Source organism: Scylla paramamosain, chromosome 1 (genome assembly GCF_035594125.1).
Source record: "Scylla paramamosain isolate STU-SP2022 chromosome 1, ASM3559412v1, whole genome shotgun sequence".
In the NCBI taxonomy this organism is placed as follows: Eukaryota; Metazoa; Arthropoda; class Malacostraca; order Decapoda; family Portunidae; genus Scylla; species Scylla paramamosain.
Genome location: NC_087151.1, coordinates 3,507,258 through 3,522,500, shown reverse-complemented (window position 1 = coordinate 3,522,500; position 15,243 = coordinate 3,507,258). Strand labels below are relative to the sequence as shown.

General features: G+C 40.5%; 1 protein-coding gene across 4 annotated transcripts in view; it reads right to left on the bottom strand.

The window, feature by feature from the left end:
* LOC135115358 (protein abrupt-like) overlaps nt 1-14,956 on the bottom strand; it is a 20,197-nt gene extending 5,241 nt beyond the window's left edge. Inside the window, exons 1-5 of one of the 4 annotated variants that reach the window (XM_064032164.1) lie at nt 14,720-14,892; nt 14,249-14,352; nt 8,451-8,578; nt 7,198-7,389; nt 1,014-1,598 (exon numbers count right to left, since the gene is read on the bottom strand). In XM_064032164.1, the coding sequence (XP_063888234.1) occupies nt 1,014-1,598; nt 7,198-7,389; nt 8,451-8,540 (867 nt within the window). In that variant the 5' untranslated portion in view covers nt 8,541-8,578; nt 14,249-14,352; nt 14,720-14,892. Of the gene's footprint in view, nt 1-1,013; nt 1,599-7,197; nt 7,390-8,450; nt 8,579-14,248; nt 14,353-14,719 lie in introns of all 4 variants that reach the window. The other 3 variants (XM_064032250.1, XM_064032081.1, XM_064032328.1) reach the window with 3 other exon arrangements.
* Between the last annotated feature and the right edge of the window lie 287 nt (nt 14,957-15,243).

Genomic DNA, 15,243 nt, shown 5'->3' with positions numbered 1-15,243 from the left:
AGAGGAACTGAGCATCCTCTACCTCCTGTAGCTCATTCATGTCACTTTTGGATTTTTCTTCTTTCTATCATAGAGGATGGGTCACAGGTAATGATTGTCTAAGCTGGGTGTCCAGTCATACATATTACTTCCATTCTCTCTCCTCCAAGGATACCCTCAGTCTTTACCTGATAGCACGTGGCCCCAGTGCCATGCAGTTACATGGAGAGTTCAGTTTAATTTTAGTCATTTCTTAGTGCCTTTTGTTTTTCTTTGAGCCCATACTGGGTGCATAGTCTTTGACTCTTCCAGAGTGAACCTTCTGTCTGTTTTTCATAATAATAATAATGATGATAATAATAATAATAATAATAATAATAATAATAATAATAATAAGAAGAAGAAGAAGAAGAAGAAGAAGAAGAAGAAGAAGAAGAAGAAGAAGAAGAAGAAGAAGAAGAAGAAGAAGAAGAAGAAGAAGAAGAAGAAGAAGAAGAAGAAGAAGAAGAAAAAGGGAACTGTTATTATTATTATAATAATAATAATAATAATAATAATAATAATAATAATAATAATAATAATAATAATAATAATAATAATAATAATAATAATAACAACAGAGTTCCCTTCTGGTGCCTATTGGCAAATGATCACATGCATGGATGTTGAAACCACTTCTGCTCATATTCATATCAAATGCAGGAGTTTCAAATCTAACAAATTCATTCTGGGTAGGCAGTCCACATCACATGCCACTTAGCCAAGCGTAAGAGTTTATCCTTCCTCCATGCACACCACCTCTCCCACTGGAGCTAAGTGAAATCAAAGGAAGAAACTTAATGAAAGAAGACAAACAGTTACCACCCATATTTAAACAAATGCTATGAACTTTGGGAAGTTAAGGCAAATGTGGATGAAAATGAAGGACAAAAGACTACTGGTGATAATGATGAGGGCATAAACAATTTGGGACCTGCTAAATTAAAAGAAAGTAGAAAATTTTTTTTTACTTTATGATAATTTACAATACTTACCTTGCTAGTTTCTGTGGATTTCTCAGGGGCACTTGAGGAGGAATTTATACTGTCTGCTTCAGCTGTTTCACTTGACTTTTCAAACATTCCTTTTAAATTTAATTTAGAGTCCGTTTCACCTTCCATCCATCCATGGAAGGAAGTACCGTTAATGTTATCTTCCAACTGGATGGAAGAGGAGTTATCCTTAACCTCCTCAGAATTAGGATCTGTTAGAGAATCGACATGAAAATTCTCACCAGAAATATTGTCTTGGGATTCATCTTCTTGGCTTGTTTCTGGTTCTGATAAATCCACCATTGATTTTGAGCTTTGCTTATTAGCATCTTCAATTTGTTGTATCTTGTTGGTTAATTGTTTGTAAAACTTGACTGCCTCTTCTATGTTCTCTTGTGGTATGCTGGTACCAGTAAATGAAGAAAATAACTGTCTCCAAGTTTCCGGGAAAAGAGTGGAATCAAATGCTTCCCCTGAACTTGAAGCTTCATTAACCTTGTGCTTATCATGAGCTGATTCCAAACCTTTTACTCCCAGCCACTTGGCAGCTTTCAGCAGTTTGGGTAATTCCTCTTTTGAAATTGTGACCTGTAAATAATGAAAAATGTATTAAGCTTTGCTGTAACCTATAATTATTCATGTCATTAACATTTTGAAATTATGAAATAGGCTGGATCATTCTTCATAATCTGCAGCACCTCACAAAATTTCACAATAATGTCTGTAACATCCTCCACTTTTTAAGTTCCACTTCAGGCACACAACTGGTACACTATCTACCATTTCAAAATAATACATAAATTTCAAATGATCTCATTCTTTCTCTCCAAACTGTCAAACCAAAACAATATGGCTGACCTCATGACTGCACTTGATCCTTTTTCAGTGGAGGATCCATATAAAGGTATAAATGGTGTATATATATATATATATATATATATATATATATATATATATATATATATATATATATATATATATATATATATATATATATATATATATAATAAATATAATATATATATAATATAATATATATATAATATAATATATAATAATATATATTATATATATATAATATAATATATATATATATATATATATATATATATATATATATATATATATATATATATATATATATATATATATATATATATATATATATATATTCTTTTTGCATATTATTTAATATGTTAATACAAATCAATAGCTAGTAGCAACTTACATTTTCTCTAATAACAATCTTAAGTTTCCTGTCTGTCATCCTTTTCATCCTTTTCTCCCTAGCAAATGGATGACATTAATTGGAGCTCCTAAAGATCCCTGTCTATCATGATAATAAAACAAATATGTCATCTATTACAAAATAAAGTAGTAAAAGAAACTGCAGGAAGATGAAGAGTGGGAGGGAAACTACAGAAAGGTCAAAAGTCCTTGACACAGCTTTTGCTATGGACATGAGCTATTTCTTATCTACTCATACATACAAATACATAAATACATATAAGGCTGTTTATACAAAAGCATCTACAGTACGCCCTCAAGTTTCATGGCATCAGAGTTGCAAGATCCTTGAGTTTCGCAGTGAGTCCTAAATTCTTACCATTCCAACTTTCACATATCTTCCTGAGTTTTGCACTTTTGTCACTTACGAGTCACATATTCCTACCATTGGTGTCAGAGAGTAAAACTAAATACATACACGCTCTGTATTGTATATGCATTTCCATGTACAGTTCACATACCTGAACATACAAAGTCTTCATACAGATAAACTACTTATTAGCCACAACACTAATCATGCTGACTTGCATGTGAGAGAAAGGAAAAGGAAGGCTGGCAACAGTCAATTACTGAGCCCCTCTCAAACAAACACCATCATAAAAGAGAGAGAGAGAGAGAGAGAGAGAGAGAGAGAGAGAGAGAGAGAGAGAGAGAGAGAGAGAGAGAGAGAGAGAGAGAGAGAGAGAGAGAGAGAGAGAGAGAGAGAGAGAGAGAGAGAGAGAGAGAGAGAGAGAGAGAGAGAGAGAGAGAGAGAGAGAGAGAGAGAGAGAGAGAGAGAGAGAGAGAGAGAGAGAGAGAGAGAGAGAGAGAGAGAGAGAAACTGAGCATAGCATCTTCAGGGGGAAAAAGTTGCCACACGTGACAATTCACTACTTTCAGTACTTCCCATGGCTGTAGATCAAACATCAGAACCTTGCTGTATGGGCGCACTGATGTTTACAGTTCATTGATTTTTTTTCAGCCCCTGTAAGATTCATGAATCAACAGTGTTCTCTTATAGAAGGGAAGATTCTAAATGATTGGGAAACACCTCATGTGGTATCTACCCACAAGGGAGGAAGTAAAAAGGACCTATCCCACTACAGGCTAGTATCCTTGACCAGTTTAGTGACAGAGCAAATCTAGAAGTGAATGATAAACTGATTCAGGAACAATTTGGTTTTCAAGGAAAATTTTGTGCAGTGAACCTAATATGCTTTTATTCAAATGACAGGCATTACATCATACAGACAAGTTCAATGTCTTCTGTGTTTTGATATCAATCACCTTGTATAATAATTCTTTATTCTGTGCTAACAATAATGTATTATTCACAAATAGGTCTGTCTTCATGAAATGTTGCACATCATTTAATCTCAACTTTGTAGCCCTTTCTCTTACTTTTATACATCCATCTATGAATATATATATCAAGCAATCATGGTGATATCTTACCTATATACCCTCAAAAAAAAAAATCCCTTGATCTCCTAAAGCAAAGGCCTTTGATACTGTATACATTTTTTTTTTTTTTTTTTTGTTATGTAGGAAGGATACTGGCCAAGGGCAACAAAAATCTAATAAAAAAAAATGCCCACTGAAATGCCAGTCCCTAAAAGGGTCAAAGCAGTGGTCAAAAATTGGTGGATAAGTGTCTTGAAACCTCCCTCTTGAAGGAATTCAAGTCATAGGAAGGTGGAAATACAGAAGCAGGCAAGGAATTCCAGAGTTTACCAGAGAAAGGGATGAATGATTGAGAATACTGGTTAACTCTTGCGTTAGAGAGGTGGACAGAATAGGAGTGAGAGAAAGATGAAAGTCTTGTGCAGCGAGGCCGCGGAAAGGAGGGGAGGCATGCAGTTAGCAAGATCAGAAGAGCAGTTAGCATGAAAATAGCGGTAGAAGACAGCTAGAGATGCAACATTGCGGCGGTGAGAGAGAGGCTGAAGACAGTCAGTTAGAGGAGAGGAGTTGATGAGACGAAAAGCTTTTGATTCCACCCTGTCTAGAATACAGTAGTATGAGTGGAACCCCCCCAGACATGTGAAGCATACTCCATACATGGACGGATAAGGCCCTTGTACAGAGTTAGCAGCTGGGGGGGTGAGAAAAAACTGGCGGAGACGTCTCAGAACACCTAACTTCATAGAAGCTGTTTTAGCTAGAGATGAGATGTGAAGTTTCCAGTTCAGATTATAAGTAAAGGACAGACCAAGGATGTTCAGTGTAGAAGAGGGGGATAGTTGAGTGTCATTGAAGAAGAGGGGATAGTTGTCTGGAAGATTGTGTCGAGTTGATAGATGGAGGAATTGAGTTTTTGAGGCATTGAACAATACCAAGTTTTGCTCTGCCCCAATCAGAAATTTTAGAAAGATCAGAAGTCAGGCGTTCTGTGGCTTCCCTGCGTGATATGTTTACCTCCTGAAGGGTTGGACGTCTATGAAAAGACGTGGAAAAGTGCAGGGTGGTATCATCAGCATAGGAGTGGATAGGACAAGAAGTTTGGTTTAGAAGATCATTAATGAATAATAAGAAGAGAGTGGGTGACAGGACAGAACCCTGAGGAACACCACTGTTAATAGATTTAGGAGAAGAACAGTGACCGTCTACCACAGCAGCAATAGAAACGGTCAGAAAGGAAACTTGAGATGAAGTTACAGAGAGAAGGATAGAAACCGTAGGAGGGTAGTTTGGAAATCAAAGCTTTGTGCCAGACTCTATCAAAAGCTTTTGATATGTCCAAGGCAACAGCAAAAGTTTCACCAAAGTCTCTAAAAGAGGATGACCAAGACTCAGTAAGGAAAGCCAGAAGATCACCAGTAGAGCGGCCTTGACGGAACCCCATACTGGCGATCAGATAGAAGGTTGTGAAGTGATAGATGTTTAAGAATCTTCCTGTTGAGGATAGATTCAAAAACTTTAGATAAGCAGGAAATTAAAGCAATAGGACGAGTAGTTTGAGGGATTAGAGCGGTCACCCTTTTTAGGAATAGGTTGAATGTAGGCAAACTTCCAGCAAGAAGGAAAGGTAGATGTTGACAGACAGAGCTGAAAGAGTTTGACTAGGCAAGGTGCAAGCACGGAGGCACAGTTTCGGAGAACAATAGGAGGGACCCCATCAGGTCCATAAGCCTTCTGATGGTTTAGGCCAGCGAGGGCATGGAAAACATCATTACGAAGAATTTTAATACGAGGCATGAAGTAGTCAGAGGGTGGAGGAGAGGGAGGAACAAGCCCAGAATCGTCCAAGGTAGTGTTTTTAGCAAACGTTTGAGCAAAGAGTTCAGCTTTAGAAATAGATGTGATAGCAGTGGTGCCATCTGGTTGAAGTAGAGGAGGGAAAGAAGAAGAAGCAAAGTTATTGGAGATATTTTTGGCTAGATGCCAGAAATCACGAGGGGAGTTAGATCTTGAAAGGTTTTGACATTTTCTGTTAATGAAGGAGTTTTTGGCTAGTTGGAGAACAGACTTGGCATGGTTCCGGGCAGAAATATAAAGTGCATGAGATTCTGGTGAAGGAAGGCTTAAGTACCCTTTGTGGGCCACCTCTCTATCATGTATAGCACGAGAACAAGCTGTGTTAAACCAAGGTTTAGAAGGTTTAGGACGAGAAAAAGAGTGAGGAATGTACGCCTCCATGCCAGACACTATCACCTCTGTTATGCGCTCAGCACACAAAGACGGGTCTCTGACACGGAAACCAGTAGTCATTCCAAGGAAAATCAGCAAAATACCGCCTCAGGTCCCCCCAACTAGCAGAGGCAAAACGCCAGAGGCACCTTCGCTTAGGGGGATCCTGAGGAGGGATTGGAGTGATAGGACAAGATAAAGATATGAGATTGTGATCGGAGGAGCCCAACGGAGAAGAAAGGGTGACAGCATAAGCAGAAGGATTAGAGGTCAGGAAAAGGTCAAGAATGTTGGGCGTATCTCCAAGACGGTCAGGAATACGAGTAGGGTGTTGCACCAATTGCTCTAGGTCATGGAGGATAGCAAAGTTGTAGGCTAGTTCACCAGGATGGTCAGTGAAGGGAGAGGAAAGCCAAAGCTGGTGGTGAACATTGAGGTCTCCAAGAATGGAGATCTCTGCAAAAGGGAAGAGGGTCAGAATGTGCTCCACTTTGGAAGTTAAGTAGTCAAAGAATTTCTTATAGTCAGAGGAGTTAGGAGAGAGGTATACAGCACAGATAAATTTAGTATGAGAATGACTCTGTAGTCGTAGCCAGATGGTGGAAAACTCGGAAGATTCAAGAGCGTGGGCACGAGAGCAGGTTAAGTCATTGCGCACATAAACGCAGCATCCAGCTTTGGATCGAAAATGAGGATAGAGAAAGTAGGAGGGAACAGAAAAGGGGCTACTGTCAGTTGCCTCAGACACCTGAGTTTCAGTGAGGAAAAGAAGATTAGGTTTAGAAGAGGAGAGGTGGTGTTCTACAGATTGAAAATTAGATCTTAGACCGCGAATGTTGCAGAAGTTAATGAAGAAAAAGTTTGAGGGGGGTGTCAAGACACTTAGGGTCGTCGACGGAAAGGCAGTCCGACCTGGGGACATTTATGGTCCCCTCCCCAGATGGGGACTCCGAGGCTGGTGTAGGAGTCGCCATGATTTTAAAATTTTTGGAGTGAAGGGTGTGTGTGTTATTAGGTGCTTGTAGTTTTTGTGTGGAGGAAGAGAGTTGTCTTTAAGAGGGCAGGCTGTGACTACCCCCTTGTGTTGTGAGACACAAAGGGAAACGTTCAGTGAGGTCACAGCTGGGTTTAATGATAAGTTCACAGCACCCCCTGAACAGTGCTTTAGACCTCACTGGGAGTAATTATCGTTTCGGCAGTACATGAAGTACTGCCTTAATTTTAATCCTATCATATACAAATGTAGAGGTTCTCTAATATAACAATATCTTCATGAAAGCATAATACTTACCTGTCCATCATACATAAAGATCAGCAGTTGCTCCAGGGTTGATTGATCTATTCCATGTAGAAGGATTGAAGGAGCCTTGCAGCTTGAAACTTCAAGTGCCTTTGCAAAGAAAGTGCTGCAGGCAGAGAGCACCAGGCGATGGGCTGGGTAAAACTGATCGCCACAGGACAGTGTTACATCTGTGTACACTTGCTGCAACAAGAATGTAAGATAGAATACACCCATACACAAACATATGGAACAAAAGGGATACAAGACAACATAAAAAAAAGAGGACCAAGCTTGTACCAATATAACTCTGTCAGCTCATGTCAGCTATTTACAACTTCTATATTCAATTTATTTACAGAACAATGAATTCTTTAATAAGGTACATAGTATCATAAATGTCTATTTTTTTTAGTGATGCATCTTTTTTATAAATATGATGCTGTCAGGCTTCTACGGGTGATTCAGCAAGGGTAGGTCAGGTGACATAGCCACAGACCATGTCAACCTTCCCCCCATAAGACTGCCACCCAAGATGGAACTACCTACTCCTACTACTTTCTCTCCTCTGGTCTACAATTAAAAAAAGTAACTTCTTTACTGCACAAACAAGTATTTCTTAGAAGAGAACACAAATACAGGACCAATAAATGACCACCAGTGTGAGTGACTCAGTCCCTGGAATCTGTTTTGCCTTATATGCAGAGAGAGAGAGAGAGAGAGAGAGAGAGAGAGAGAGAGAGAGAGAGAGAGAGAGAGAGAGAGAGAGAGAGAGAGAGAGAGAGAGAGAGAGAGAGAGAGAGAGAGAGAGAGAGAGAGAGAGAGAGAGAGAGAGAGAGAGAGAGAGAGAGAGAGAGAGAGAGAGAGAGAGAGAGAGAGAGAGAGAGAGAGAGAGAGAGAGAGAGAGAGAGAGAGAGAGAGAGAGAGAGAGAGAGAGAGAGAGAGAGAGAGAGAGAGAGAGAGAGAGAGAGAGAGAGAGAGAGAGAGAGAGAGAGAGAGAGAGAGAGAGAGAGAGAGAGAGAGAGAGAGAGAGAGAGAGAGAGAGAGAGAGAGAGAGAGAGAGAGAGAGAGAGAGAGAGAGAGAGAGAGAGAGAGAGAGAGAGAGAGAGAGAGAGAGAGAGAGAGAGAGAGAGAGAGAGAGAGAGAGAGAGAGAGAGAGAGAGAGAGAGAGAGAGAGAGAGAGAGAGAGAGAGAGAGAGAGAGAGAGAGAGAGAGAGAGAGAATATCACAAGCACCATAGCAGCAAACATCCAAGTATGCCTCACCTTGTCTCGTAAACTGCTCAGAGTCTCGATGAATGCCAGCTGGTGAGTATTCCATTTGAGCTGCACAAACTCTTCTTGATGCATATTCATTGCAAATCAGATCTGATTCCCCATTAATCAAGACTTTCCTGGTAAATGAACATATAATCAATGATAGATTAGTGGATGCATTATTATCAAATTGTAGCAAGAATAAAAATAATACTGTTTCTATATCAAGCTTACATGGATCAGGTCTCCTGATCACAACTCCCCAAACCAAGAAAAACAGACTAACTCAAGTTAGGTGAATATTATATCAACAATTAAAAGATTATTACAGTGGCAGTTAAGAGATTGTAATATCAGCAGTTAGGAGATTGTTACATCAGCAGTTAAATCATTATGTTGGCAGCAAGGAGATTGATACTTGTGAGTTAGGAAATTACTTCACCGTCAGTCAGAGGGCTGACTATTTCCAGTAGTTCTATTGAGGCAGTTGTGTCAGCCTAGTATTCTATGCCATTATTAGTTCTTACATTAGCAGTGGATGGATATTCTTTTTTTTTTTTTTTTATGTAGGAAGGACATTGGCCAAGGGCAACAAAAATCTAATAAAAAAAAATGCCCACTGAAATGCCAGTCCCATAAAAGGGTCAAAGCAGTGGTCAAAAATTGATGAATAAGTGTCTTGAAACCTCCCTCTTGAAAGAATTCAAGTCATAGGAAGGTGGAAATACAGAAGCAGGCAGAGAGTTCCAGAGTTTACCAGAGAAAGGGATGAATGATTGAGAATACTGGTTAACTCTTGCGTTAGAGAGGTGGACAGAATAGGGGTGAGAGAAAGAAGAAAGTCTTGTGCAGCGAGGCCGCGGAAAGAGGGGAGGCATGCAGTTAGCAAGATCAGAGCAGTTAGCATGAAAATAGCGGTAGAAGACAGCTAGATATGCAACATTGCGGCGGTGAGAGAGAGGCTGAAGACAGTCAGTTAGAGGAGAGGAGTTGATGAGACGAAAAGCTTTTGATTCCACCCTGTCTAGAAGAGCAGTATGAGTGGAACCTCCCCAGACATGTGAAGCATACTCCATACATGGACGGATAAGGCCCTTGTACAGAGTTAGCAGCTGGGGGGTGAGAAAAACTGGCGGAGACATCTCAGAACACCTAACTTCATAGAAGCTGTTTTAGCTAGAGATGAGATGTGAAGTTTCCAGTTCAGATTATAAGTAAAGGACAGACCGAGGATGTTCAGTGTAGAAGAGGGGGACAGTTGAGTGTCACTGAAGAAGAGGGGATAGTTGTCTGGAAAGTTGTGTTGAGTTGATAGATGGAGGAATTGAGTTTTTGAGGCATTGAACAATACCAAGTTTGCTCTGCCCCAATCAGAAATTTTAGAAAGATCAAAAGTCAAGCGTTCTGTGGCTTCCGTGCGTGATATGTTTATCTCCTGAAGGGTTGGACGTCTATGAAAAGATGTGGAAAAGTGCAGGGTGTTATCATCAGCGTAGGAGTGGATAGGACAAGAAGTTTTGTTTAGATCATTAATGAATAATAAGAAGAGTGTGGGTGACAGGACAGAACCCTGAGGAACACCACTGTTAATAGATTTAGGAGAAGAACAGTGACCATCTACCACAGCAGCAATAGAACGGTCAGAAAGGAAACTTGAGATGAAGTTACAGAGGGGACAGAAGCTGTAGGAGGGTAGTTTGGAAATCAAAGCTTTGTGCCAGACTCTATCAAAAGCTTTTGATATGTCCAAGGCAACAGCAAAAGTTTCACCAAAATCTCTAAAAGAGGATGACCAAGACTCAGTAAGGAAAGCCAGAAGATCACCAGTAGAGCAGCCTTGACGGAACCCATACTGGCGATCAGATAGAAGGTTGTGAAGTGATAGATGTTTAAGAATCTTCCTGTCGAGGATAGATTAAAAAACTTTAGATAGGCAGGAAATTAAAACAATAGGATGGTAGTTTGAGGGATAAGAATGGTCATCCTTTTTAGGAAGAGGTTGAATGTAGGCAAACTTCCAGCAAGAAGGAAAGGTAGATGTTGACAGACAGAGCTGAAAGAGTTTGACTAGGCAAGGTGCAAGCACGGAGGCACAGTTTCGGAGAACAATAGGAGGGACCCCACCAGGACCATAAGCCTTCGGAGGGTTTAGGCCAGTGAGGGCATGGAAAACATCATTGCAAAGAATTTTAATACGTGGCATGAAGTAGTCAGAGGGTGGAGGAGAGGGAGGAACAAGCCCAGAATTGTCCAAGGTAGAGTTTTTAGCAAAGGTTTGAGTGAAGAGTTCAGCTTTAGAAATAGATGTGATAGCAGTGGTGCCATCTGGTTGAAATAGAGGAGGGAAAGAAGAAGAAGCAAAGTTATTGGGAGATATTTTTGGCTAGATGCCAGAAATAACAAGGGGAGTTATATCTTGAAAGGTTTTGACATTTTCTGTTAATGAAGGAGTTTTTGGCTAGTTGGAGAACAGACTTGGCATGGTTCCGGGCAGAAATATAAAGTTCATGAGATTCTGGTGATGGAAGGCTTAAGTACCTTTTGTGGGCCACCTCTCTATCATGTATAGCACGAAAACAAGCTGTGTTAAACCAAGGTTTAGGACGAGAAAAAGAGTGAGGAATGTATGCCTCCATGCCAGACACTATCACCTCTGTTATGCGCTCAGCACACAAAGACAGGTCTCTGACACGGAAGCAGTAGTCATTCCAAGGAAAATCAACAAAATACCTCCTCAGGTTCCCCCAACTAGCAGAGGCAAAACGCCAGAGGCACCTTCGCTTAGGGGGATCCTGAGGAGGGACTGGAGCGATAGGACAAGATAAAGATATGAGATTGTGATCGGAGGAGCCCAACGGAGAAGAAAGGGTGACAGCATAAGCAGAAGGATTAGAGGTCAGGAAAAGGTCAAGAATGTTGGGCGTATCTCCAAGACGGTCAGGAATATGAGTAGGGTGTTGCACCAATTGCTCTAGGTCATGGAGGATAGCAAAGTTGTAGGCTAGTTCACCAGGATGGTCAGTGAAGGGAGAGGAAAGCCAAAGCTGGTGGTGAACATTGAAGTCTCCAAGAATGGAGATCTCTGCAAAAGGGAAGAGGGTCAGAATGTGCTCCACTTTGGAAGTTAAGTAGTCAAAGAATTTCTTATAATCAGAAGAGTTAGGTGAGAGGTATACAGCACAGATAAATTTAGTATGAGAGTGACTCTGTAGTCGTAGCCAGATGGTGGAAAACTCAGAAGATTCAAGAGCATGGGCACGAGAGTAGGTTAAGTCATTGCGCACATAAACGCAGCATCCAGCTTTGGATCGAAAATGAGGATAGAGAAAGTAGGAGGGAACAGAAAAGGGCCTACTGTCAGTTGCCTCAGACACCTGAGTTTCAGTGAGGAAAAGAAGATGAGGTTTAGAAGAGGAGAGATGGTGTTCTACAGATTGAAAATTAGATCTTAGACCGCGAATGTTGCAGAAGTTAATGAAGAAAAAGTTGAGAGGGGTGTCAAGACACTTAGGGTCGTCGACAGAAAGGCAGTCCGACCTGGGGACATTTATGGTCCCCTCCCCAGATGGGGACTCTGAGGCTGGTGTAGGAGTCGCCATGATGATTTTAAAATTTTTGAGTGAAGGGTGTGTGTTATTAGGTGCTTGTAGTTTTGTGTGGAGGAAGAGAGTTGTCTTTAGAGGGCAGGCTGTGACTGCCCCCTTGTGTTGTGAGACACAAAGGGAAACGTTCAGTGAGGTCACAGCTGGGTTTAATGATAAGTTCACAGCACCCCCTGAACAGTGCTTTAGACCCCACTGGGAGTAATTATCATTTCGGCAGGTGTCTACTGCCTCCTCCTAATTCTCCTTGCTGGTATGGAAGACATAAATGAGCACCAACTAGCATATTTACCACCTTCATGCTGCCCATTGTCTTTCAGGATAGCACTACACTTGTGTCTTGTTTGACATGGCCCATTTCCTACACCACTCAATATTTTAGTTGGTATATCATAACTATTACATTACAACCTTTAGATAGAGAGAGAGAGAGAGAGAGAGAGAGAGAGAGAGAGAGAGAGAGAGAGAGAGAGAGAGAGAGAGAGAGAGAGAGAGAGAGAGAGAGAGAGAGAGAGAGAGAGAGAGAGAGAGAGAGAGAGAGAGAGAGAGAGAGAGAGAGAGAGAGAGAGAGAGAGAGAGAGAGAGAGAAAGCTAGGATGCAATAACTCAGTATAGGGAGCATTGGGGCGCATCAACTCCACCCCAAAAGTTGGAGCGAAGTGACTTGGGACACATTGGCACAGGGGCAGACTGGCTATAAAGCAGTATAAAATAGTCAAAGGAGGAAAGCAAGAAACACTCTCAATAATGGTAATATGATGGAACTACGTGCAGTAATTAAGGGCTTGCAAATGATTATTGATGGGATTAATTTTTTAAAGATCAGATGAGGGTCACACACAGAATACATACACCACTAACACCAAGGTGAGGGTCAGACACAGAGAATACTCCAATAACACTGAGATGAAGGTCAGACATGGAATTCTCCACTAACACCGAGATGAGGGTTACACAAAAACACACACCACAAACACCGAGATGAGGGTTACACAAAAACACATACCACAAACACCGAGATGAGGGTCACACACAGCATACTCTACTCACACGTATTCAGGAACCACACACATCCAGTACAGAGAAACCATAGGAATGCAGCACTGGAAATCAGTTTCAAGGAACAATAGGAGCAAGGGTGGGTAAAATTTTACTCTTTTCTACCCTTGACCTCCCCATCCCCTCAGAAATTAATGATTTGTGATAAAATTGTAAAGCAGTTAATACAAAAGACTGAAATATACCAAAAAAAAAAAAAAAAAGTTTTGTCTTCACAAATAAGTAACACAGCAGTAAGACTCACTCACAATGTTCCCCCAAGAGGACTGGATGCCACTTGCCTGTGGCCACAAGCTGTCATGTACCACCACTTAGCTCAACCTAACCAAACTAACTTAACCTAATGAAACTAACCTAACCTAATGACAGGACAGGAACACAATGCAAGAGGATGTCACTTCCCAGCCAGGCATTCCACACTGGCAAAACACAACTTGCCACTAGCTTCACCATCAAAGGTCCCAAAATCTTTGACTGTCTTACAAAAAATTTTTAGTAATCTAACAAACTATTCTGTTGCAAAATTCAAAGGTAAATTTATATCTACATTTCTGAATAAAGCTAAATTTTTCTGGCAGATTTTGATGTGCTTTGAATGAATCTAGTAACTGTTTCCGCAACAAATCAACGTTTTTTATACCTCCCTACTCATATAAACTAATGATATGCGACAAAAACAAGCAGAGATTCATCTAAAAACCTACCAGTAAAATGTAGTTTCATCCTCACACGTGACACTGAAAAAAAACGGAGCCTGACTAAACTAAGCTAACCTAACTAAACCTAACCTACCTTATTGGTGCTCTGGTACTTCTTCCCCTACACATGCGTCCCCTCCTTTACCCCTCTTCACTCCCCTTCCTCCCGACACTGCCTGCAGACCATCATGGTGCAAGGTAACGTGAATACGCAGAGGATACGTTAAATCTAATTAAAATTAACATCTCAGGAACAAACAATTTGCAGCACTAAAGCTATACACTGCTGTGTTATATGTGACCCAAATACTTCAATGATTTTTTTTTTTTGCCATGATTTTCGAAAGTATGAGACCGGTGCATTCACATAATAAATACCAATCTAAGAGACCGGACATGTCCTTCAGTAGCCTGCCAGATGACCCATTGATATGGAGGCTATACTCACCTCAACAGGGCAGGCTCAAATTCCATATTTGACCCGCTGAACCTAATGTAGTGGGGCAATGATCTTGATGGTACAGGTGGCACAGGATCACTCCTGAGCCAGGCCTTTGGATCGGCAACAATGGAACAGTAAGCAGTAGTGGACCACTACGGCTGTGAGGCATGGAGCTCTCAACATCATCAAGTGATTAAGTAACCAAACTAACCTTGCCTAACCAATCTAATTTAACTAACCTAACCTAACTTTGAAAATTGCTGTCAGCATTATAGATAATTTGTGGTGGGTATATATGGGGTTCAGATTACTCAGAATGTGAAACTCTATCTAATGAGAAGAGTAAGAAAAGCCATGTTGAGACTGATAAAAAAAAGTAAAATAATACCTAAGAGGCTCAGGGCGCCCATGAGATCAGTTCAACACCCACTAGCACTGCACCACTGAAATTCAACTTCAAACACATCCACAACTTACTTTAATAAATTAATACAGAATGGCGAATGCCTGCTGCGGTCCTACGAGTTTGGCATATCATACAGCGTGGAGAGAGGTGGATCTATTTACACAACAGTCTGGGCGCCACAAAATCACATCCACCCACGAAAGTCAGAAATGAGAGGAACAACTAAGCGGGCAACAGCTTCTCTACCCACCTTGGGCAGCACGCAGCGCGAATCTTCCCGCGACCACCAGCCTAAACAATAACGCTTATAAATAATCAATATTTGTCAATATATAAAGAAACAAAAAAAAAAATGTTTTACATTGGGAATCTGTATTTTCTTCCAGCTTTATTTGTACAATATGATTCTGCATATTTATTTATTTTTTTTTCGCATTCGTATTTCATGTAGGTTTATGCCATAGTTGTCAAAAATATGTTCCAAAAAGAAAGAAAATATACTTGCTTATTCATTCAAAGTTATCGTCAACATAACTAACACGATAAGAAAAATGAGATTGTCTTATATGCATAAGAAGGGAAACGTACCTACTTT